The 24,923-nt window shown below is 40.0% G+C and overlaps 1 protein-coding gene across 2 annotated transcripts in view; it reads left to right on the top strand.

Moving 5' to 3' along the window:
* Positions 1 to 24,923, top strand: part of GFRA1 (GDNF family receptor alpha 1) — a 130,116-nt gene that overhangs the window by 80,942 nt on the left and 24,251 nt on the right. For both annotated transcript variants that reach the window (XM_058841563.1, XM_058841564.1), the window contains exons 4-6: positions 482 to 821; positions 17,083 to 17,192; positions 22,281 to 22,415. In XM_058841563.1, coding sequence (XP_058697546.1) covers positions 482 to 821; positions 17,083 to 17,192; positions 22,281 to 22,415 — 585 coding nt within the window. The remainder of the gene's footprint in view (positions 1 to 481; positions 822 to 17,082; positions 17,193 to 22,280; positions 22,416 to 24,923) is intronic.

Raw genomic sequence — 24,923 nt, 5'->3', positions numbered from 1 at the left:
TCTGGATAATGTATTGAGAAATTAAATGTGTAATTACAGCCTTAACTTACATCGGATTTTAATTTTTCCTATAATTTCTTGTAGTGTGTACATTTGTCTGTGTGTATGTGTGTGTGAGAGAGAGAGAAAAAAAGGGATATCCTTGTTTAAAAATGTTTCTTTCATAGCCACTTTTTAATTTTATGTCAGCTTCTTCAAAGTTTGTAAAGCTCATAAATTTTCCAGGGTTCAGGTGGCATCTGCAGCTCTTCTAACAGTGTTTTACCTAAGCATGGAACTTGTGGGTGGTCTTAGAGAGCTCCCAGTTGTGGGTGTTAAACCATTACCCCGAGAAACAGAAGGACTGGTCCCAAATTCTGGCACCGAAAGCTTTGTATGTAACAAACATATGTGTTCAGGATCTCGTTAACAGTGAAATAACCACAAAGCACAAAGTGTAAATGTGACGCGTTTCTCACTGCTGTTGTGTTGTTTTTTCTAGTGGAGCCAGTACTTTCAAAGGGGAACAATTGCTTGGATGCAGCCAAAGCTTGTAACCTAAATGATACCTGCAAGAGGTTCAGATCTGCTTACATAACCCCCTGCACCAGCAGCACGTCTAATGAGATCTGTAACAAGCGGAAGTGTCATAAGGCCCTCCGGCTATTTTTTGACAAGGTCCCCCCAAAGCACAGCTACGGGATGCTCTTCTGCTCCTGTCGAGACGTAGCCTGTACAGAAAGGAGACGGCAGACTATTGTTCCTGTGTGTTCATATGAGGACAGGGAGAAACCAAACTGCCTGAATTTGCAAGAGTCCTGCAAGAAGAATTACATCTGCAGGTAAGATAGCACACGGCAAGGAAGTGATTAATGAGGTACCAGAGAGAACTTTTTGGTGCTGATGGATTTGCCAGGACTAAGGGTCAGAATACCCACTAAGGAAAAGGATGAGTCAGGGAAAAAAAGCAAATGCCTCTGACATCCTTAATACAGTAACAAAAGCCCTCATTTGCTTACAGTGTGTGCCTTCTCCAAAACTGTTCCCAGCTACTCCCTTGCATTTTGCAGGAGTCTTTAAGCGCCCAATTTAAGTTTTATAGATTTTTGTTGGAAACACTGTGTGTATCTATGAAATGATGTCTCATTCTGAATTTTATGTCCTATTAGTGACCAGGTAAAAATAGAATTTTTCATTATAATGGGATTCATTTTCATTGTACACGTGAGTACTGATAATTGGGAGTACAAGCTTCATGTTGGACTTCATAAATAGTCACAATACACAGATTACTCATGTGTTTTTAATTCATTGGAAAAAAAAATAGTCCATATTGTAGACAGAATCCCACTATCTTCATAGAGCTGGTTTAGCCTTGAAATGGTTTCATCTCCCCTGCCTGAGAGGAGTGCTGGGCTGATGTAACTGGGGGGTCATTGGTTCACTGACCTGATTCCCAGCCTCTTTCCCTGAGTGTTCTGGCAGAGCAGAGCCCTGCTCCACGGGACAAACTGGGTCCTTTCCCCTCCTGGGGTCCCTGCAGGTTGGCACACAGAGTTTATTCAGTGGAAAACAGGGCCTCCTCTGCCCTCAGGAAATGTTTTGCTCTTACTTAGAATTGTGTATTGTTTATATTAGAGCATTGTTGTGCTAATGTCATATTTATGAAGTCGTGCCCAAGAATCCTGCTCGTTTCTAATGTGTAAATTTCTTGTAGATTATCCAATTCTGTGAATTAGCAAACAAGGGAGATAAACACTATTGTAAAATGTCAAGGACACTGAAGATACGATCTAAATCTTAATAAGTACTTACTTATGCCTGGTAAAATATTTACTTTGAAGTTTGTTTATGAGATTTCCACTGCTGGTCTTTAGCACTTCAGTTGTGCCTGAGTGTTGTTCAGAGGTGGGGAGATGAGCAATGCCCTTCCCTCCATGGCTTTGGGGGAGTCTGGAGACATGTTTCCTGTTGGCCACAGCAGGAGCAGATGTAAATCAGAGCAGTCTGACTTGCATTCAGCCCCTTGCTTGCTGATGCTGTTGCAGTTTCTGAAGGCTGGGTATGTGTAGCCTCAGAACAATCCATTTTCTGTTTCCATGTTGTTCCACTGGTATTTTTTGCTTCTGTGTATTGCCTTCCCTACACACAGGTCCTGTTAATTGAGTTACAGTATCTTTACAGTGTTTTCTGTCAAACTGTCAGTCTGTTACAGCACCAGTGAAACTGGAGAGAGGATTTTATACAGAGACTTCTCCCTGTTATTTGGGTTGTAGTATTCTGGAATTAACTTGTTAAATTAATGCCATTACTCCTCTCGTGACTGTGTTTTTCTTTGGTCAGCTTTGATCTAATGTTGTCTCAGCAGTTAAGTTTTTAATGGCATTTTGTTTAATTTAACTTCATGAGTCTGGTGTTGTGCTTTCTCCGTTGTAATGTTGCAGGGGAAAGCTTGGTAAAATCTCTGCCTGAAGCTGCAGCCAGCACTAAGATGAAAATGGATTTATTTGTAAATGAACAGTGGCTTCTTTTGTGTTAGAACATCAAAATTAAAAAGTTTTGGCTCTGCCAAGGCTCAGTGAGACTTGGCTATGAGGCTGAGGGGCAGCAGCACTGGTACAAGGGAATGGGTGGGCAAATGCCTGCAGGGTCTGGGGCAGACTCAGTGTGGGCAGCACTAAGGTCCTGTGGAGGTAAAGCAAGCTTGGTGTGCTGCTGAGAGTCACCTCACGTTGGTGTTACAACCTCCTGGGCTCTCTGAACTGCTGCTGGTTTAATACCTTCCCTCTCTGCTGTCATGGAGAGGAGGAATTGGCAGCAAAGCTATCCCAGCCTATCAGACAGTGAAAAGACATTTTGTCTCTGTGACTTGTGCACTTAAAGGAAATTGCTGAGATTTGTTCCCCCAGTCCTGCAGGAAAACAGGGACTTGGGCAGGGCAGGAAAGGAATGGGAGATCTCCTTGCTATTGTAACTACTGATAAATATCAGTCATTATAGTAATTCCAGATATGTTTAGAATAATTAAAAGCAGTAGTCAGTAGGTGTATAATTCTAACTCAGATAACTTCTATTTCATTTTGAAAGCAGAAGGAGTATCTAAATTTGAAAATATGGTCTTACTGTGAGACCAGGTAATTTAGAAATACTATTTGCATGCATGTTACACCTATTAAAGCTTTTTCATAATGCTAGTTTAGACAAGGGGTACAAGTTCTAAAGGTTTTCCGAAAATATGTTCATGAAATGGTTTATGAATGCTGCTTACTCAGAAATGCAAGACTGGAATCTGCCTGTACTCTGTATAAAATATCATCTGGGTCTGTGTGTTTAAACATTCCGTTTTGAACATTCCTTAAAAACTTTATCCTGGTGTATATATCACCAAATCTGTTCTTGAAGCAGAGTTAAGAGCAGGGAGGCAATCTGGCCAAACTGCAGGTACCACTAACAGACATGGCAGGACGTTTTGCTTTTTCATTATTTTTTATTCAACTCATTAAGTTATCTGTTATATAAGAAATTCTCAATCGAGGGATAAAGAGACCTGAAATGTCAGGAAATGCAAATAAGTTCTGACTTATGTAAACAGTCCTAATTTTCAACTTCATCAGAATGCTGAATGGTTCACTTTCATTATCATTTGTCTGCTTCCTCTGCCTGTATCCCAGTCCATATCCAGCTTTGAAACAATTGTAGTCTCTCAGGCATGTCTGTCAATGCTCAGTGAAAAGAAAAGCAAAAAAACCAAGAAGACAAAGCCATTAAATTTTTTTTTTTTATTGTGTGCATAAACAAATCTAAGAAAAGTCAGTGTACCATCAAAAACTTTCAGCAGTGATGTCCTGGAATCGCACAAACCTCTGAAGAACTTCGTGATCTGATCACCTCAGCTAACAATGAATCTTCAGAAAGTTGACTGGCATGTTTTAAGAGTATCATCCTGCTGTAAATGCAGGGCAGGGTGCTTCATATTTGCCATTATCACATTTGACAGTACTGCAAATACTGTTTTGCTTGAGTAATGAAAGTGTGAGTCATTAGTTTGGTCTTTTTAATAATCTGTGTCTTGAATTTGCATACTTGGGGTTTTTTCCTGGATATGTTCAGAAGACACTGACCAGAATAATAACAATACAGACACATTAGTTATTGAAATAATTCTACCAATCTATCCATGTGCTGCAAGGATCAGAAAAGAAGGGCAGAATTTTTTTGCTAATAAAACTGGTAAGAGCATGTTTCTTGTCCTTCACAATAATTATGCTCAAAATGACTGGTCAGATCACTGAGGTTTATTTTTGAAGCTCAAATAGCCAGAAAGTGGTTCTTAACTAATTTCAGAAGACCGTTGTCTTCTTAATTTTTTGCCTTTAGTTCTGCAAATGGTACATATAGCTGTCTGCAGCTGTTTGACACTGAAAAAAAATACCAAAATATGCTTAACATATTTTAAATAACTTCTTCTTGTGGGATATCAGAAGAAAAATAATGAAGTATCCAATTAGGTTCCAGTACATGGGTCATCTCCTTGAAAAATGTTTTCAGCACTGTGTTCAGAGAGCCAAATTTTTATAAATGTGCTTTCATTGGTGTGTTCTTAGCTCTTGACCAGTTTTTGGTCACCTGTCCTATCCAATCCTAATTTAGTTCCAACCACCCACTCAGCTCTGTATGAAGGATGTCTGCTTCTGCAGGTATCAGAACACTCTGTGAAGTTATGCAAACGTTGTTATCAGTGCAGAGAAGAATTCATCCACTGGAAATGTTAGAACAGAAGCTCAGTTGCTTTTTGCATTTCCTGAAAACACCAGAAACTTACCAAGGAAATAATTTTCCTTGATGATATTCTGTTGAACACTTTTAATGATAATTTAGCATGGAAAGGGAGTCACTGTGTCTGTGCTCCTTTTCTGTTAGGCTGTGAGAATCTGCAGGTGCTTTACCCCTGGAACCTGTTGATAGAAGAGGCTTCTCTGTGTGGGCTGTTCCTGCAGCAAAAGGCACTGCAGACCCTGCAGCCCTGGGCTTCAGCACTAGAGACAAGTCTGTGGGGAGATGCTATAAATGTGCAGGCAACTGGTGTTGTCCTGCTCCAGGATGGGGGGAGCCCACCATCATCTTGTTCTAGGAGGGAGCAGTCCTCAGTGCCAGAATTAACAGGGAGCAGTGCCCTGGAGGGATGTGAGGGAGGAGATGGAACAGGGGAAAAAGAAATTTTCCCTTTTCTTCACATTTTCTATTCATTATAATTCTCTTTCACTTTTCTCACTTTTTTTCCCTTTTTTTTTTTTTTTTTCTTCCTACCTCTCCCCTTCACTTAGTCTCCTTTCATCTCCTCTTTCCAGATCTTCCTGCAATTATCTGACTTTCACCACCACTCTGACACGTTTGAATTCTATTACAGCCACTTACGGTACCTCCTCACTTGCTTCTCTGCATGTTGTGCTTTTCCTCCCTCAATATCCTGCCACGGTCCAGTGATCATCTGTAATTCAGCAAATGAGAGGGAAAACAGAGGTGCTGCCTCCCTTTCTGAGCCTTGTAGCTGATATTGGTGACAATTCAGTCGGTCAAATAAAAGCCTGAGAGCTCGCTCTCAGCCTGGCTCCACTTTTGCATGTTAAAAGGGCACTTGGTGGGTATTTTTATGAAGGACACAGTAACATTACACAGTTCTGGAGAACAGAGCTGGGTTTGAGTCCCTCGGGGGCATTTATATGAAATTGGCACTTGGAGCACTCTGAGATGATCGGTTTGCTGTGCTTATGCAAAACCAGGACAAGAGCGTAGTTTCTGTAATGCTGTTAAGGGCATTAGGAAAAGGACACTCTTGATTTCTAGAGAAGTGCAGGATGTGCCTGCATTGTGTGTTTGGAGACTGAGTCAGGGAGTGGGTGCAAAAGCTCTCGTGCCTGACTCAGCCTGCGGTAGGTGTAGGATGCTGGCAGTGCAGTAGGGTGAGCCTGAGCTCTCTGCACCTGCACTCAGGAGAGCTCCTGTGTATTCCTCTAGAATAGCAAGTGGGGCAGAAAAAATTGAAAGTCTGCATTTTGGCCCATGCCCACAAGCTCACCTCACATAGCCTAAATTTGAAGAGTGATTTTTATGCATATATGGATATACAAGCAGGTAAATGTATGCATATATATATATATATGTCTATATTGCTAGAGGTTTTATTTATTTTAGTGGGAAAAAAAAGAAGGCAAAACAGGTATTCATTCATTTTAATGAACTAATAGTGAGGAATGGTAACAATGCAGAAAATTCAAAAAATGGGGTCTGAGGGGAGGTGGGAAAGAAGCTGGTGTAGTTCAGAGGAACCTTGATGGTGGAATATGTGTGTGGGGAACTGCTAGCCTGGAAAAAAATATTAATGCAGTCTCTGAAAAATAAGCAAAAACCTTTCAAGAAAGGCAAAGTAAAGATAGAAAATGCTGCAATATTATATTTTCTTCCCTTTCAGTTCTTTACATGATTCATTACTTTGATGTCTTCTGTTAGCAGAGTAAATAGACATAATATTGCTCTCCTCTCCCCCTCAGAAACAAAGGTAATTTTAAATTTATTCCAACTGAATAAAACTCAAAATGAATCAAGCAGTTCCTCTTTATAAGATATCCAAAAATCCCTTTGGAATAGAAAAAAAAATCCAAACATCCAGCTAAACAAGACTGCTTTGTCCCTTTTGAAGTGTAGATGGATCTCATTCTGCAGTGCCCAGATCTGCTTGGCTGGCCCTCATTTATACTCTCTCTGGTCAGCTTAGGAGGGCCTTGAAGATTAAAAGCTTGCTGGGTGATTGACATTTCTCCAAAAGCAGGAGAGATACAAGGATACCATAATTAGAAAATGGCTCAGCTTTAGTCCTGCACCCAACTTTCCCTTGGCTTTGTGCTGTACCATGAAGAGAGTTCATGCTCCAAGAAGCAGTAACTGGATGGTATTTCACGCTGAGGTCCCTTGTCAGGCAAGCTCAAACTCTCCAGACAGCATCCCTGCAGTTGGGTAGATCCTCTGCTGATCAGGTTAAAAATAACCTGTGGAGCTGAATATCCTGTCTTGCCTGTCTACAGGGCTGAAGAAGTGAAAGTGGGAATAAAGAGTGCATGTGTGAGTGCACAACAATCACAAACTAAACTTGGATGCCAATGGTTTTAGGTTTTATAGGCTGTATTTGGATACCCTGCTTCCATGTCAGTTTCTTTCTAGGCAAGTGTCTCTGAGCTGAGTGAGGTACTGTGACCATTTCAGCTCTAAAAACTTGGGGCACTTGTGTCTGAATGTGGTCCTTCAGAGAGTCGTTTAGGTTGGAGAAAACCATTAAGAGCATCAAGTCCAGCCCTAAACCTAACACTGCCAAGCCCATCACTAAACTGTGTCCCCAGGTGCCACATCTACAGCTCTGTTAACTGCTTCCAGGAGTGGTGACTCCACCACGTCCCTGGGCAGCTGTTCCAGTGCTTGAAAACTCGTTCCATGAAGAAAATTTTCCTAATATCCAATCTAAACCTACTTTGGCACAACTTGAGGCCATTTCCTCTCACCCTGTCACTTGTTATTTGGACAGTGACCTTGCTACAACCTCCTCTCAGGTAGAGTGTGGTAAGGTCTCCCATGTTCGTTTTGTCTAAAAAGCCTTATTTTGTTAATTTAAGTGGAAAAGAAAACCTGTCTGTATAATTTAAGAAATAAGAAGACTGAAGATTAGAAACATGAGCCAGGGAGGGGGGTTACAGCAGGGCTAATGTGACCTATTTTTTTTGTTGATTTATTGGGGGGAAGGGGAAGAGAGATTAAACTACATATGTTAATTAAGCAGTTTCACACATGTTTAGTCAAAAATATTGAAATCCAAGACAGTTAAATTTGACATTAAACTTTAATAGAGAACTAAATTTGAAGCTACTCATGTCCTTACAGTTAAGCAAGCACTTAATTGCTTTGCTGGATGGGGTTCCACTAGGAGTACTGCTATTGCTGATACTTTGAATTGTTAGTTGAGAGATTTCTGTAGAAAGGAGTTTAGCATCCACTGGTTTGATGAGTAGTTTCCACCCCCTGATCTATTAGATGTAGTGAAGAGATCTGTTATGTACACCCAGTCACATTTGGCTAACTTGCTGTTTGTGGGGCAAAGAAAGGGTGTATATATCACACAATAGCATTTTCTTTAATAAATCAAAATGCTTTTCTCATTTACCTCAAGCTATGTATATGCTACAGGCAAGAAGCTACTCTGTGTTTAATATAAATAACAGATCTGTTCTATCAAGTCCATTCCCAGTGTACTTCCTCTGACATCAGTGACTTCAGTGGATTTATTCCAGAGGTGAATTTGGCTCTTCCTGTTCTGTGTAGGTAAATCTTCAGGCAGTGCTAATTAGGAGAATGTCAACTGATTTTACCATTCCATTATGCTGGACTTTGTAAAGGTTATTTATATCATTCTACATCAGGGCCCAGTGAGAGAATATTTCTGCTGGCAGTTCATCTATTAAAATAGCTGCAAGAAAATGTAAGCACCGGAGCTAAAAATAAAACTTTGTTTCTCAGCAGAGCAAGTGACAGCCACATGCATATTTTCAAATTTTAGCATTCTCATGTTTACTAAATAGAAATCACATTGCTTTAATTATGTTAATAAACACTGCCATGTTACTGGAGTAACTCCTGTTCAGTGGAAGCCAGATGTAAATGAACCAGTGTCTGCAAAGACTTCTCAGCAGAGGTGGTGGTTGTTTCCTATTCTTTAATGATCTGCTGGCGTTAAGACAAGTGACACAGAAGGCGTTTTCTGGTGTGTATTTACTGTTGGTAGAGTTTCTGTGTGAGCTGACTGTGACCCTTGTCTAAGATTATTAATAGATGACCTTACATCAAAAGATAATGTTTGTGCTTACATTATGTTTTTTCAAGCACATTCTACAAACCATTAAAGGAAGCTTTTCTATTGTAAAGCGTATACAACTAAGAACTGTTAAATTCAAGCTGTATTATTTGAATGTTTAGCTCACTTTCAATTGTTCCAATTCAAGCATAAATCACAGCATCAGTTATGATGCTCCCTTTGCAAATAAGTCATTAGGAAATGCTGGAGGTACATCTCAGTAACTGGCCATCATGCAGCATTGCAAAATATTTTTCAGAATGGACAGTTCATTTCAGAACAAACTCTGTAAATGTCTGGGTGTGTCACAGGCCATCAAGTCTTGGCCTTACATTCTTTTCTTAGCCTCGTGTGTTCACATTGTTTTGAGAGTGGATTAAAAAAAAAATGCTCTTGAGACAGCACAACATCCTTAACTGGTAAAAATTGTTTGTTTTCCAAGCTTAGACTACAAATCAGTGCTTTCTGTACTATCATTATATATCCATATTACTCCTAAAAGCAGGTAAAACATGCCCAATAAGATCAATGCTCTCTTGGCTTGCTGCTGCCAGAACTTCTCCACTTGCTGTTTGGTGGGGCTGTTCTGTGCATGAAAAAAATGGATTCACATAAAAGAGACTCTACTCTGCTTTTATTTTCTGTATTTTTGATTTTGTAGTTGTTGTCTTACTCTGAGGTCAGAGCAGTATTTGGAGTAGCTCCAGGATGGGTTTCAGCCACGCTGGCTGCCCACAGACCCTGCTCAGTTGAGTGCAGGGACACATTGGACACCCTTTCTTTCCTTGAGCTGCCCCTCTGACAAGGAGATATGGAGTTATTTCCTTCAGGAATGTCACCACACATACCACTGAGAGATTTTCTTACTCAAAGAGCATCCCTACATAACCTCAGGAAACCTGATGTTCCAGTACATCTACCAACAGAAACTTTTCTGGTAAAGAGAGAACTTGTATTGGACTTTTTAGATTATTTTCCATCTCTGAACTCCCATCAGCTTCATGCTTGAGCTAGTAATAGTCTATTATAGTTTATTCAAGTGGTTACAGGGAATATTATTGCCATGGTTGTGTTTCTCAGGTACTTAGAACCACAATATAGTTACTGATAAACACTGACGAGCCCAGTGGCACGCTCAAGGACTTGCAGTGGCACTACTTTTCCTTGGCTTGCTTTTGGAGAGTGACAGTGATTTTCTTGGGTTACCAGCCTGTAATTCAAAGACTATTCTGCTTGCCCAGCTAATGAAGTGAGAACAGCTCTCCCCATAATGCAGCAGTCCTTTCCTGAGTAACATCCTGTCAGGAGACATTGAGGGTTGGGCATCTTTCGAAATGCCAGTCATTTTTATTTAGATGCTTCAAATGAAGAGGCATAAAGGAAATTAAACAAAAATATATATAAATTCATGATAGTTGGAAAGCAGCTGGTGGATTTGTTCATGTTACTGGAGAGCTTTGGTACAGAGACAGGTAGACTAAATAGAAATCTTACCAGCATCCCCTGATAAAATCACAGGCTGACAATTCAGCCTGTCATTCTGTAGAGGACTGTGACAGAAGTGTTTTCGTTGCAGCTGAGAAGACAGAAACACATTATGAATGCTTAAGGTCGATGCAAGGAAACAGAGCCCTGCAAAACGTATTTAATATAGGTTTGATTTCCTGTGGAATGTTTTCCAGATGTTCTCTCAAACAGGCCTCTAAAAAATGATGTGAGGTAATTTTTTTAAAGGGAAAATTCTGTTTTGTGTCACAGCATCTGAGAATCACTGTTCTAATTCTTTATTGCATTACCTTGTGCTCAGGATTTTCACCATATTTTTCAAAATTGGTTTTATTACACAAAAGGTCAGTAGTATATAAATATTTATATAACCCAATTTCAAATAAATCATACTTGTTTAGAATCACATTTGAGCTTAGTAGTTTCCCTTAAACCCAAAGGAGAGCTAATATATTAAATTAAAATTACTCTCATGCATGATCTTGAGTCGCTTAGAGGATTTAATTAATGTTGATAAACTATGACATTAGTGTTTTGGTAAGTTCTTTTGATTTTCTGTAGCAGATTCAGTGTAAGAAGATCTAACTGGTCTAACATGAGCAAAGGGAAAGGATAATAATAACAGAAAATTATATAGAAATTATTTTGCTTTCCACAAAGCGCAGTAAAAGAGCATGGCTGTAGGGTATTAATTTGTTAATAGAAGAACAGAAGGAATACTGTGTTTGTACTTTTAATTCTAAAACACAGATATGCATAGGTGGAAATGCTTTTCATTTTGCATGGCTGAATTTCAATGAGTTAGATCTCCATTTTCTGGGGTATTAAATGTCCAGGAGGCCCCTGGTAAACAAAAAGCCTGAGTAGTAACATCAATGCTGGCAAATGTGGTGGGGACATGGTACAGACAGCAAGCTGGGTCGAGTGTGGGTGCTCCTCTGGAGGGACCAGCCTTGGTGGGCTTTGTGCCTGATGCTGTGAGCAAGCATTCCTGCTGCTAGAAGGCATCTCAGTGCATCTTGTGTGGTCCCTGGTGTTTGTTCCTGTGTCTAGTTATCCCACAATCCAAATAGGCTGCCTCTGTGTAATTGGGCATTGTCCATGTTTTGCTTCCAGATGAACAACACAGTTTTGAGAGGCTAGTTGAATCCAGAATCAAATATTTGCTTGGGTTTATGCTGCCAGACATTTAAAATAACAAAACAGCCGCAAAACTAGATAAAAAACAGCTTTCAGTTAGTAGCTGGTATTTGAGGTCTAAAATCCTGTACTTGTTTCTGCCAGTGTTGGAAAAGGTTTGGATCAGCTCATGTGAGAGAAACTGCCTTCAATATTTAGGTGTAGGGAGCCAAATGGTTTGCCATCATGTCCTTTTTTTGACCCACCCACTCTCCAAAAGTTACAAATGCTGAGCTGGGTGTCAGGGTGCAGTTTGGGATCAGGGCTTCCTGGGGACAGGCAGGACAGAACCTTTTGGGCTGGGCTCATCCCACCAGCCCAGCTCAGGCGGGGGCAGTCCCAGGCATGGGGCATCTCCCTGGGGACAGGATGGGACATCAGCCCATGGGCAGACCTGGCTCAGTGGGGCCCATGGCTGGGCAGGAATGTCAGTGACCTCAGGGCTTGGATGCTGTCATTGTTTGAGAAGGAGGGCAGCAACCAAACACAAACCAGCCTTTTCCTTGGAAAAATTTAGTGGGGTCGCTGTTTAATAAATACATGGGAAAGTGACCTCTTAAATAAAAATGTCAGAATGTGTAGGTGCTCACAGGTGCTCAACAGTGTGTGTAGATAGCTAAGGAGGTGTAAGATTTATTAATATTACACAGCTCTAGTGTCCTTTAATGAAAAAAAAGATGGATCAAAGCTACTTTACTATGTGCAGGGAGAGTCATCTCATTACAGAGCTCTTCTGAGGCTTTTTTCGTCCCACTGGCTGATGGAGTTGCATATGTGGCTTCTGCCTCATTTTCTGTTTATGAAAAAAAAAGAAAATGAAATGCTCCTCCAACAATAAAGCCATTAGTTTGGCCACATACCAACCCCTGCACCAACTCTTGCATCCCAGCAGCAGCAGCACTGCTCCAGCCATACGGGAGCTATTTGTAGCCAGAGCAGGACACTGCAGTTGACCCCCACGAAAGAAGAACAAGTATTTTGACTTGTTGTTTTTTTCTGTAATGGTGCCATTTATCACTGTGACACACATTCATTGACTTAGTCTGGCTTTTTTCAGTGTCGGATTTATACCTCTTTTCTGTTTTGAATATTGATGCAGCACTTCCCTTACGTGACTGCACTCCCAAATGGTGTCTAGACGCTAGAGCAGCTCTGACTAATTAGTGTAGTCACCTCAGTCTCTCAGCTCTGGCATTTACGTACTCTTTATGGTACTGCTATAAATAGGTGCCTAAACACAAGCAGCAGCGCAAGGAGAGGTGGCAGTGAGCGTGTCCAGAGCTCACCTGACATCCCTGAGGTGTGGCACAGGAGCACTGTCACTCCCTGCACTCCTGTCAGGCCAGGTGGTTGTAACCACTCACTTGGACATCACAAGCCATGTGTGGGCAGCAGCAGGAGAGCAGGAGACCTGAGTTCAGTGTCTTGTGTGCTGTGAACATCACCAGTGCCAAGGCAAGGCTGAGAGAGGTTTCTGTCCTCGAGGGCTCAGCCCTTGTGTACCAACAATACAGTCACAGGGAAAAGAGGAAGAGAAAGCAACACCTGCCAGTGATGTGGATACTTCTTGAGGAGGAACCTGCTTCAGAGTGTTGCTTTCATCATAGGTCATGATTTGCACCACATGATTTGCACCAGATCCAAACTAAAAATGGTAAAAATTTTCGGCAACTTCACAATTTTTATCATACTTTTAAATACTGCACCCATGACTAAAAGCTGAATTGACCAGCCTTGAAGAGGGAGAACTGATTAATATCAAAGATAACTTCAGGACGTCAAAGAACTTCTACAGAACCTTGAGAACAAAAAGTAGTGAAAACCTAATCAATGTTGTCTATGCAACAGTCTGTGCTAATATAAAATTAAATTGCTTCAAAAATTATATTCAGATTCAATACAGTACTGCTATTAAAAAAGCTTATTTGTAAGCAAAATGTGAAAGTTTTGAATTATCCAACTGAGTGTTTGAAGAGCCACTATCATAAGGAAAGCAAATTAACTTTGCTTCCTTTGTATTTTTAACTGTTACAAATTATTTTACAGGTATTAATACAAAGCATTAGAGAATAGCAGGTTTGGGATTTTTTCTCTTCTTTTCAGAAAGGCTGTTTGTTGTATGAGCAGATTTTCTTTGAATTTGCTGATGGGATTATTCTTAGTTTTCCAGCTAGTGGTATACAAAATATTTAAGGCTTTCCAGAACATCTGCAGGTTTTCCAGGGCTGAGTAGGACTAACTTAATTTGTGGGGTTTTTGCCCTACAAAGAGATGGGGTTTTTTTCTTTTTTCCTCTTCCTGGAAGGAAGATTTCTGAGTAGTACCTGTTATTTATGCAGGGAAAAGGGAACAAATCATAAATGTGGTTGTGCACAATGAGGATTTTGTGACAGAAAAAGTAATTAATAGTTCCTTTTAAATGTGGTCCTGCTACATGATATGAACAATATGAAACTGCCTGCCTGTCTCTCTCCAGCAGTGAGCACATGTAAAACTGTGCACACTTGGAGGTACACCTGGCAAGCTCTGTTTGTTCTCTGGATAACAAAACTCCTCAGTCATGGGTTAGAAACCCTCAAGTTGCCACCTCCAAGTTGCCTCCTGCTGAAGGAGCACCAAATTAACACAATGCAGATTTTTTGGTAAAACTGCTATTATCAGATAGCTCTGATCCCTAAAAGGATTGTATCTTTTACCCAAACAGTTCTTAATATTCATGTGCAATACTTTAGGATTAATGGTTCTCATTAGGCTAATTTGTCTTTCTCTCTAGATAAGTAGCAGGGCCACTGTTTTGGTGTTCACTGCCAGTCTACTGGAAATGTTTGGGGGTCCATCTTCACTGAAAGTATTGGGAGTATTTTGTGGCAGATGGAGGTCTCTGTTTTTATTTTCTGGCCTTAACTTTATGTCCAGTGCAAATGAATCCACATAAGTATCAGGTGTGGTTAACAGCTCAGGAGAGAGTGAGAGCTTGGACTGTGTGAAGTTTGGATGACTGGCTAGGGAAGGGTTGTGTCATAATGTCCAGTAATGCTCAGACCAGAGCTACCTGAACTATATTTGACTTATGAAAACTTAAATGTGCAATGTTGTCACATCATTACTTTTTATGACCACAGAAATTCTTCAGAAATTCACATGGAAATCAAGGTCTATGCAAAAGAGATCAGCAGAGCTATTTTTAGGCTCCTTTAAAATTTACAACAAATAAGTTCTTTAAGCAGGCTGGGTAGTAAATGACTGGTTTTATTCCACAGTTATCAGTCCTTAAAAACATTTAGAGAAGAGGAATGTATTAAATGATCTCTGGACCAATGCATCTAATAACCTAAGGGAGAACTGGACATTTAAGAATGATGAAATGTTTGCAAGAAGTGTTTTCAGGATTATCAAGATGCTGATTGTGTAATCCATTGCTGAAAAGATTTATTTGTGGTCACATAAATAATGAAATTTAGATCCGAGGAGCTACTTTGTTTTAGAAATACAAGAATACTATTTGTGCAGAAGGCTTGCCCTTTCTACCCTGGCAGAGGTTTTTCATACTAGATAGATGTAATAGGCTCTATTCTGTTCTAAACCTGACTTCATCCAGGTATTAGTAGAATTAGAAAAATCCTTGGAAACTGTCAACTCTCTTTGTTCCCAATTGATCCAAAAGCTGGATTCAAGCCACTGTCTTAATTACTGACTGGGAGAGGAATCACTGTAGTGACAGAGGGTTTCCTTTCCCAGATTTTCTTCATGGTGCTGCTATTTATCTCTTTCCAAATCTTAAGACCCATTTCTTCTCAGACTGTCTCCTGGTATGTATATATTCACCAGCTAAGTAGGCATTTTATGTAAATTTAGAAACATAGGTGTACATGTATGTGTAAGTATTGCTAGAAAGGTTGATTTTTAAGTCTATTAAAGGCAACTGGGTACAGACTTTCATCTCAAGGTTAAGTGGTTAAATAAGGCAAGAGAGGGAGAGAAAAGCTTAGGGTTGACTGTGGCTTGAAGGCAACCATGGATTTTCTGGTGTCAGTACAGTTAGCTAGAGATGGAACTGAAATAAGGCCATGAGAACAGCTCTCATAAATTCAGGTACAGGTTTCATAGAGTTTATTTATAGGATGCTTTCTCAAACTAAGCCTCTGAACCTTTTGATGTTTGCCCATCGTTACTTTCAGGCCGATTAATGATGTGTATCCAGTCCCATTCTGGGGTAGGTAAAACAATAAAGCAAGCAAAGATAATTAGTCTCTGGAGCATGTAAACAAATAAAGTAAATCACTTGCAAATCACTTCTTTCTGCTAACTTTTGTGGGGTTGCTGCAAAACTGAAAAAGAGCATTTATATTGCAAATCTGCATAATGCTGGAGCAGTGATGAAAATTCATAGCTTATACGATTCTGATTTTGAGAGGGCTTTGCAAAGATTAAGCATCTGATCCTGAGACATTACTGTCGGTTGTCAGATGCAAAAGAACATTTTTATAACTATTTCACAGAAGAGAAAATTGAAGTAGGGAGGTGGGTTTTTGTTTTTTGGGTTTTTTTTAATAGGCAAAGGTCTAAAAACCACTTTGTAAATAAACAAAAGTCACTACTTCAAGACTGTAAGGCTAAGATGAGCAGGGGATTGACTGTAGGATGTGTGACCTTAACCCACCTCATCAATGCCTGGCAAATTTCACAGACCTGAATGGGGACATTATGTGGCCTTTAAATCACAAATAACCAGAAGAGATCCTGTCTGTTAGTCCTTTTAATTTCCAGCACGGTAGTAATCAGCTGGTGACAGTACAGCTTCACTTCTGGTCTTAAAGCACCTCCTGCATGTAATCAGCCTCCCCTCCTCAGTCATGGGCTGGCTGAGGGAAGTGTGGCCACTCAGCAGCAGAACTCGATGCAGAGCACACTTTCCTTTCATCTCAGCCCTGGGCTCAGTGCTCTGGGGTTTGGGTAAATGTGTATTTCACAAGAGCACACAGACTCTCAGTGCCATGGCCCTGGGGCGTGGGGAGGCCAGGCCAGAGCAGGGTGAGCCCATCTCTGGAACATGGGACACCGCCAAAGCAGCTCCTGCTTCAAGTCTTGCAGTAAGAGTCTTGCTTGCTCTCTGAGCACAAACATTGGGGTTTGTGTATTCAGTAAAACAGCAGAAACTGTGTTCTGAATAAAAGACTCCAGTTAGAGTTCAGATCCAGGCAAAATGACTCCTCATATGATAAAATCAGTCTTTGTCTTTTTTTCGTGGCATGAAAATGCAGAACATTTCTTTTAGTAAAGCGCAGGCATTCATTCCTCTGTTGTTTTGTTCCTTTTTACTGTTTCCTTACACTTTCTTGTTTCGACTTCAAAACCAGATTCTGGAAAGAGATGCGTCTTAGAAAGAGACTCTCAATGTCTGAAATGTGTCCAATATGCATTTAAGTTAAAGAATATTAAGCCATGTCCAAAAACAGAGTGTGTAAAAGGTAAGAATGCCTTCAGGCTTGATTTTTTAAAGATATTCATTTTTCTTGCTGTTGCAGATCTCGCCTTGCAGATTTCTTCACAAACTGCCAGCCTGAGTCACGCTCTGTTAGTAGCTGTCTGAAGGAGAACTATGCTGACTGCCTGCTCGCTTACTCGGGGCTCATTGGTAAGAGGGCAGGGAAGGGTGGGGGCTTGCTCATGAGAAAAAAAAGCCCCAAACTGCATTTTGGAAGGCCTGTGTGAAATAAAAACTGGAATATAATTCTGTATGATATGATGCTAGGCCAGTTTCTCCACCTGCGTGTTTCGCCTTACAGAGATTCTTGAGGTAAGCTTGTATATTACAAGAAAATTAAGGATGGAGGATAAGGAGAGAAAGGTGCTTGAATTTGAAATGCATGGCAAGCTTAAAAGGTAAAGCTTATTAAGAGGGTTGAATGTAGAGGACAGAAGAGTAGGAAGTTAACAAGTGGAAGTGCAGCTTGGCTGATATTGCAGCTGTCACTACAAGTCTGGCTAAACACCTGAACCTGAGGTATGAAACAATAGATCAATCCAGCCTTTCATCAATTCCAGCTGCTGTTCTTTCCATGATATCCTTCTGTCCACTCTAAGTGTTTTCAGAGATACCTGTCAGTGAGATGAGCTGAGACCAAATCTGAAATCCTCTTCCCTCCCCAATGTAGTTATTTTTGTTTGTTGTCACCTTCCTGAGTGTCAACAGGCACAAGGATGCCTTTATGGAAGCCAGATTCCATGCCACACTCAGTATTTGATTCCTGAAAGAGAAAAATCATGTCAAGAAGCTGAATGTGTTGTAGAAATATCATAGTTGGGCAATAAATAATAAGTGAATGTCAAAACTCTGAAACAAACAAATTTGAAAGGCCACCAGATAAGATGATTTTTAAGCTTACAGCCTGCACCTGCTGCAGTGCAGCAATATCCCCTTCTGTTGGGCATGAAGGTGCCAGCTGAGGCCCTGAAGCTGATCCTGCTGTTAAATAAATGTCTCTGGAGATAAGATCGAAATGAAAATATTTCTAAAATAGGTTTGGTTTGCTGAAAAATGACTGAAAGCTATACTCAGTGGCTTATTGTTACCATTCTTATTACTCTAGCAGCTAACAAGTGAGGTAAGTCCATGTGGCAATGGGTAAAATGAGATGTGATGGCTTCAAAGGATATTCTTCTACCACTGAAGAGATTAAGACACTATGCAAAGGGTATAACATCTGAACAGTTATGACAGACTGTCATTTGACTCTGAAACAGAGAATTGAATAGCCTTGAAATCTGATCCTGTCAATGAGATTAAGAAGTCTGGCTGCTGGCAAGGAGTAGCTGTTACTAACAGATACTTCTGGGTAAGAGCTGCCAAGTTCTTGCTGGACTTAGAGAATTCTGCTGGCAGTTTTGTTGGTTTCATTTTTCAACTTGACCCCAAAGATGACCCAGTTCCTCTTGTGAGGTGTTCTTGTGTTACTGGGGATGACCATGCTGCAAAACGCTGTCACACATCAGAAATGTGGAATGGGTGCCTAAGGAGTTCAAATCAAAAAGAGATCTAGTTTTCAAAGGGAAAAAATATACATTTTTCTTCCTTCATGCTAGCCCCTAGAGACATGCAAAAGAGGAACTGACTGGTTTTAGTTTATGCTTCTTAGTAGTAACTCTTTTAAATCAAGAAATTACCAAAACATTTAGTGTGCTGCAGCAGTAAATTCCTGCTTCTGATACCAATCTGATATGAAAGTGGAGTAAGGCAGAAATCAGCAGTGTAATCTTTCAAATGTCTGTTTAACAGATATGTTAGACAGAAAGTAGAGTTAGACTGTGGGTAAGAAGCTGCTACAGATCCATTTGTTCATCAGAGCTTCAGGATCTCCATTTAATTAAGATAAAATATTTTTCATTAAAAAAAATAAAATTTTGCTTAGCCATTTTGTTAAACGTAGCAAAAATTACACCTCCACAGAGTTTGTTCAGGAAAGTGAGGCTTCTCTATGGAAGATACAGTGGATGCAGTCTGTCTTCAAATACAGGGATCTAATGTCACTGAAATTAGTGGAATCCCACCTAAAATTTATGACTTTAAATGGAAATAGAGACAGTCACAGTTTTTGTATGAGGTGCTTTATCAATAAAATGGAGAACAGTCTGTAAAGACTGCTTTAATGTTTGCATCAGGGTGTTATGTATATAATTTTAAAGATATGTCTGCTTTACAGGAATTTGGAAAACCTCAATTTGTTGCTTTAGGCTCCTTATTGTAGTATAGGGATAAGCTATTTTTTCTCTTTTTTTTAATTAGCAGAAAAATTAAAAAAATAATTAATATAAAAGGAGACTGTGGATAGCTACATTTAAGTCAGTGCTTTGGTTCCAGCCTGGCTAAGCCATCTGGACCTTCTGCACTCCCACATGAATTAAGATTTGCTCTAAGTGCTGACTTCAAGATCTGCTTTAGTATTTACTTTCTGGTACAATTTCCCTTGTTTCGAGCAAAATCCATCCAAGTTCCCTGGTATTCCCAGGAATTCCGTGAGAGTTTGTGTGAATAAGCTGGAGTTGCTTTGGGCCAAAGAAACTTCAGCCCCGTGCCCCTTCTCAGAGGCTCAGCATCCATCTCCTTATTCATTCACCCTAATTTGAGCTCAACCTCTTGGCTGAATTCAGGCCAACTCTGCTTTTGTCTAAAATGTGGAGGTTCTGCTTTTGTTAAAAATGTGGAAGTCTGGCTGCTGGCTTTTGAGACCATCCAGAGCTGTTTGATACCTAGAGCTCAGAAAACCAAGTATGTCCTATTTTACTGCCAGCCACCATGGTTCCTCTGATCCCTTAGTGTCCATCAGCAGAATTTCCAAGATGCCAGCTAGTGGAGATGGGGGGAAGGGAAAGGGACACACGTGGCAGGGAAAAAAGAAAATCCACCCCAGGAAACCAAGCATATAATCCGCTTGGGTTCACATCTGCCCCCAGGTGTAAATGACAGACTGATTTTCTACTAGCTGCTCTTTCAGCCACTCTGTTTTTGCTGGATGCACAGTTTGTGTGCTGTGTACACACTTTCCTTGTCCTGTCTTTCCTGTATTCATCAGCCTTAATTGTACCTTGGTATCTGTTACACTTTTAACCCTCATCTTAACCCATTTTAATTACCTTATTACCTATTTGTGATAAGAAGGTCTTGCCTCAGTGACCTTTTTAATTTCCTCGGTACCTTTCTGGTTTTTTAACCCTTTGCTAAGCATTTGCTAATTAGAACTTTTTTTCAGCCTACTATTTTCTTTCCATTTGCAAAATCCCCTTGATTTTTGCTTTCTCACACTTCTTTTCTGATTGTGTTGCAAGGCTGAAATAGTGTTCTGAACCATCACATGCATGAGGGAGAGACATTTTAATGTGTTTTCTTTTAATTTAACATCATTCCTCTTCTTATTTATCTACTGTCCAGTTTTCATTAACAATGCAAATTATATTTGCCTATTTTACTAAATTCTCTTATCTCCATTTAATGAATTTTGAACCATGCTGTTTACTCTTGTACTAATCTCATGTAGAATTTGAGCAATTATTAGTGCAACTATCTGTTAAAAGCTGCAGGAAACCAAAGGTATGGGATTATAGTCAGAGTTAAGAACATCCCAAAACAAGAGAAAAGATGCTTTTTGTGAATTTCACAAGGGGACCACATTCATTTTCATTCATTACTGTCTTAGGCCAGCCCTAGTGCCTGTTGTCCTTTGCCTCCCACGTCACATATGAGGCAGTTTGCATGTTGATTTGTTCATTTCCCAGCACTGTCTGGTGACTGAAAAGCTATTAGACATCACTCTGTGATTTGTGTTATTTCTAATGTTCCTTTTTTTAGCCTGATGTTTGATAGCCCTTTCCCGTCTGTTATTGCAGACTGTTGGGCCCTGGACCTATAGACCAAATTTTCTCTCCTAGTGTACACTTTGGGTCTCTAACATTTGTCCTTCATCTATTCCATCTTCTTAATGACTGCTTTGATGTCAGTTTTGAGGAGATGTGATCACATTTCCTCACAATATATGACCTGTCCTAGAATTGCAAATTATCAAGTGAAGAACATGTTCCCTGAAGCAGCTGGCAGCTGTTCAGGTCTGGAATACCTTCCCCTTTTTATTTAATTTTCCCCTTTTGGTCAGACAAATAAAATAAAGACTCAAACTTCTCAATCCTAGGGAAATTTTGAAATATCTGACCTGCTGGGGTAATGCATTCAATGAAACTACTGGCTTGAGCAAGTGCTCGTCATACAGCAGTTTCCTGATCCAGATGAGTGATGAACAGTTGCTGTGCATCTTTTAGGACACAAAATGCCTGCTTAGGTTTCATTTCATTCTTGGTTGCCTTGAGCTGGCATATAAATGGGAGAATATTTACCCAAGAGTTTGTAACAGAGTTAAAATGACCCTGTGGTAGAAAGTTGTTGGCAATGTTTAGGAAATAATCACTGTACTGAAGAAGTAATGAGACAGCAGGATTGATACTGATTTATTACCTACAATGAATCTTCTGTACCGTGTCATTCATGCTGGTTTTTGCTCTGTTCATCACCCTAACCCACTCTGCTGGCAGGTCCCTCATGAGCACCCTGGGGTTAACACTGCTCCAAGGTGTAGTAGGGCTCCCCTTGGCATGACCAGCATTCTCCTTCCTCATGCATTTCAGAAATGTTTTTTCAGTCTGGCTGCAGACTCAGGGAGGAAGCACAGGTCTGGTTTCAATCATTTATTTGCAGTGAGAATTAAAATAAGGAAAAAACACAAGTGAGGAAGTAAAATCAGATTTTTAAGTGCAGCTCTAAGGACACAGTCCACGTGTGTTTGATTTGGCAGCAAAGCCCTTTAAAGAAGTGCTCACCTTCTCCCAACCCATCCCTCCCTCTGCTATGGTTTTCTACCTGTCAGTTCTGCTGATGCAGCTCACTGTGGGAATCCTTTTTGGAGGGAAGAAATGTGTCTGCAGTGTGTGAGTTGTGTTACAGTCTCTAAAGTGATTGCATTCAAAGCACAGAGGGTGTGAAATACAGCACAGAGCTGGGTGTCAGAGGCTGAGAGGAGCCAGGAACTGTTAAATCTGCGGGTCAGAGCCCTGCTGTGGCTCTGTGTTGTGACTCCAGCCCCGAATGCACGGCTTCCCAAGGGCTGTTTGCCATCTTAGGGTGGAAGGAATGTTTGAGAGCAAAGGTTGCTCACAGTGCTGTGCTTCATTCTGGTGACAGGCACCGTGATGACACCCAACTACATCGACTCCAGCAGCCTCAGCGTGGCCCCGTGGTGCGACTGCAGCAACAGTGGCAACGACATAGATGAATGCCTGAAATTTCTGAATTTCTTCCAGGACAACATATGCCTTAGTGAGTACAAAATTAGGTGTCTTTTAATGTGCTGTAGGGTGTTTTCTGGAATTCCTTTACTGCTTAAGTGTGTTGTGACGCATCGAGGCCATCACTTTGTGCTTCGTTGAGTGTGGTTCTGTTGTAGGTGTAAAAATTAAAAGAATGAGCAAATATGCCTGATACTGTGATTTATGGCCAAGGTAGCAAACATGAGAAGCTCTTGGAAAAAAAAAAAACAAACCAAAACCCAAAGTTTTATGGTATTAAAATATGTTTACATCACAGGCCATATTTGGAGCCTAACAGTCAGGCAGAATCTTTACCATGGAGTTGCAACACCTGAGGGTTTTCTGTATAATTGAAGAGCTTCATATAAAAAAAGACATGTAGTTTAGGATATGAACGATTTGCTATAAGTATAAATTGGATTGTGCTTGTAATTTACAGCCAATTTCATTTTTTTTAGGATATTTGATCTCAGATGCCTGGTTTTAACACAAGCCTGGATAGTAACTATTGTAAAGATTTTGTTAAATTATTGATTTTTTTTTTTCTGTCAGACTCACTTCCAAATTAGGGACTATTACAAATTTCAGAATGGCTCAGTGGAGTCAATTTTGGCAGGTTCTCTTTTCAAATTTCCTGTCTGCCTGGAGCAGCATAATTGGATGATGTGGAGTGTGCATCAGAGTTTTAATTTCAGATAAATGAGGAGACCAAAAGAGCTTGGCTTCCCTAGTCTAGCAGAGCAGAAGCTGAAAGGCTACGTGATTGTCCTCTGAAATTGCATTAGTGGGGCAAGCCCAGCGAGGGGAAGGGATTACTTCACCTGCAGGACAGTGTTGGCATAAGATCAAAAAGGCAGATATTATCCATACATAGCTTTGAAATTGGAAAGTTTTTAACCATCAGACTAAAGTTAAGAAATAGCACTTCCAGCAGGAGTTTTTAGGGTAAAGGTGGTTCTAAAAGTCATATTTCGTGAGTTTATGCCAAGAAGCAGACATCCTTGCTTTTCTCAAGAACAGTAAACGAGCTCAGTGATCCAGACTGGCCCATCCAGCCCTACAGACCTGAGCTGATGGTAGTGCAGGGTTCAGTATTTTCAGACCCTGAAAATCCCCACTGGTAGCTTCTCAAGAGGCAGCATTGCAGTGAAACACGGAGTTCTGTGCACAAAAACCTGAGTTGCTCTGTGATACACTATTTATTAAGCTTTGGAAGAATGAATCAATTACTCAAGATCATTTAACAAAAAAAAAAAAAAAAAAAAAAAAAGAGAAAATAGTTCAAACTTTACGAGGGGTAAAATTTAAAGATATGCCATCAGACCTTCTTCAAGCCTAATGGCTGTTGCCATCTATATCCATTGCAATACCTCATTTTTTATTCATTTGTGAATGTATTAATTTCTAGAGTGTTACAGGTTCCTTTTAGAACATAAAGACAGAGCGATTCCTTGTCCTTTCTTTTGCCATCAGTACAAAAGCATTAATGAAGACAAATCAAAGACATTGGAGGTTACTGTGAGACAAATTATGTCATCCTAGCTGCAGGATAATGTCTTCTTCAGGAAGAAATTAAAGGTGTTTCGAGACTTTATACAAAGTTTTGTCTGTCACATAGAAGAGGAATTTTTATGAATTTTTATTTTCATTAGTAAGCCTTCCGCTGCCTGGAGAAAATGTCATTAAAATACTTCCCACTTCTTTTACACAATACAAAAACTTCTTTTTCTATGGTAGGAAGAAACTAGGAATTTCTTGCTAGTCTTGCTAGTTTTTTAATATATTTCCCCTTCAAAATTGAAGATAAACCAAATATTTGGGGGATTTTCAGCAATGATCTAGTTGAAGTTACTCGTTGCAGGGGGTTGGACTAGAAGACCTTGAGAGGTTCCTTCAACCCAAAAAATTCTGTGATTCTCTCATAGAATCATAAAATATCTCAGGTTGGAAGAGGCTCCTAAGGATCATCAAGTATGATTGTATGAAATAATTGAAGAAGAGTAATTGTAAAGGCCACTTGTTACTTTGAAAACTGGAAGGACTGCAGGTATTTCTGTGACCGTTCTTGCAACAACAGTGGAAACAAAGAGTTACTGTGATTTTAGGAAATGCTGCTTTTTATATTGCCTTATTCAGGGAAACACAAGAAAACTTATCATTTCCCTCTTCCCACTTTGTCTCCATTAATGCAGCTCATTCTGGTGCTTTTTCGAGTTCTCTTTGCATGTTGAAGTTCTGAGAACTAATATCAGAATAAAATACATCTTTTTTCAGAAGAAAATTACATGTAAATTATTTTATAAGGCAAGGAATGCCACTGAGAAGAAGTGTTAATAACTTCCACATATTAGTCCCCAGTGAAATTGTTTGATTTCTTGTACAAAGAATTTGAAATAAGAAATCCCCAAATCCTTGTTCAATCCCCAGAGACCTGATTAAGAACTGTTTTTCTATTTGTTTATAAAAAACTCCAACCAATTTACTCTTGCTATAAACACACTCTTTAATCCTGTGAAAC

Source organism: Poecile atricapillus, chromosome 6 (assembly GCF_030490865.1).
Source record: "Poecile atricapillus isolate bPoeAtr1 chromosome 6, bPoeAtr1.hap1, whole genome shotgun sequence".
NCBI classification, from domain to species: Eukaryota; Metazoa; Chordata; class Aves; order Passeriformes; family Paridae; genus Poecile; species Poecile atricapillus.
This window is presented reverse-complemented; position numbering and strand designations above follow the sequence as displayed.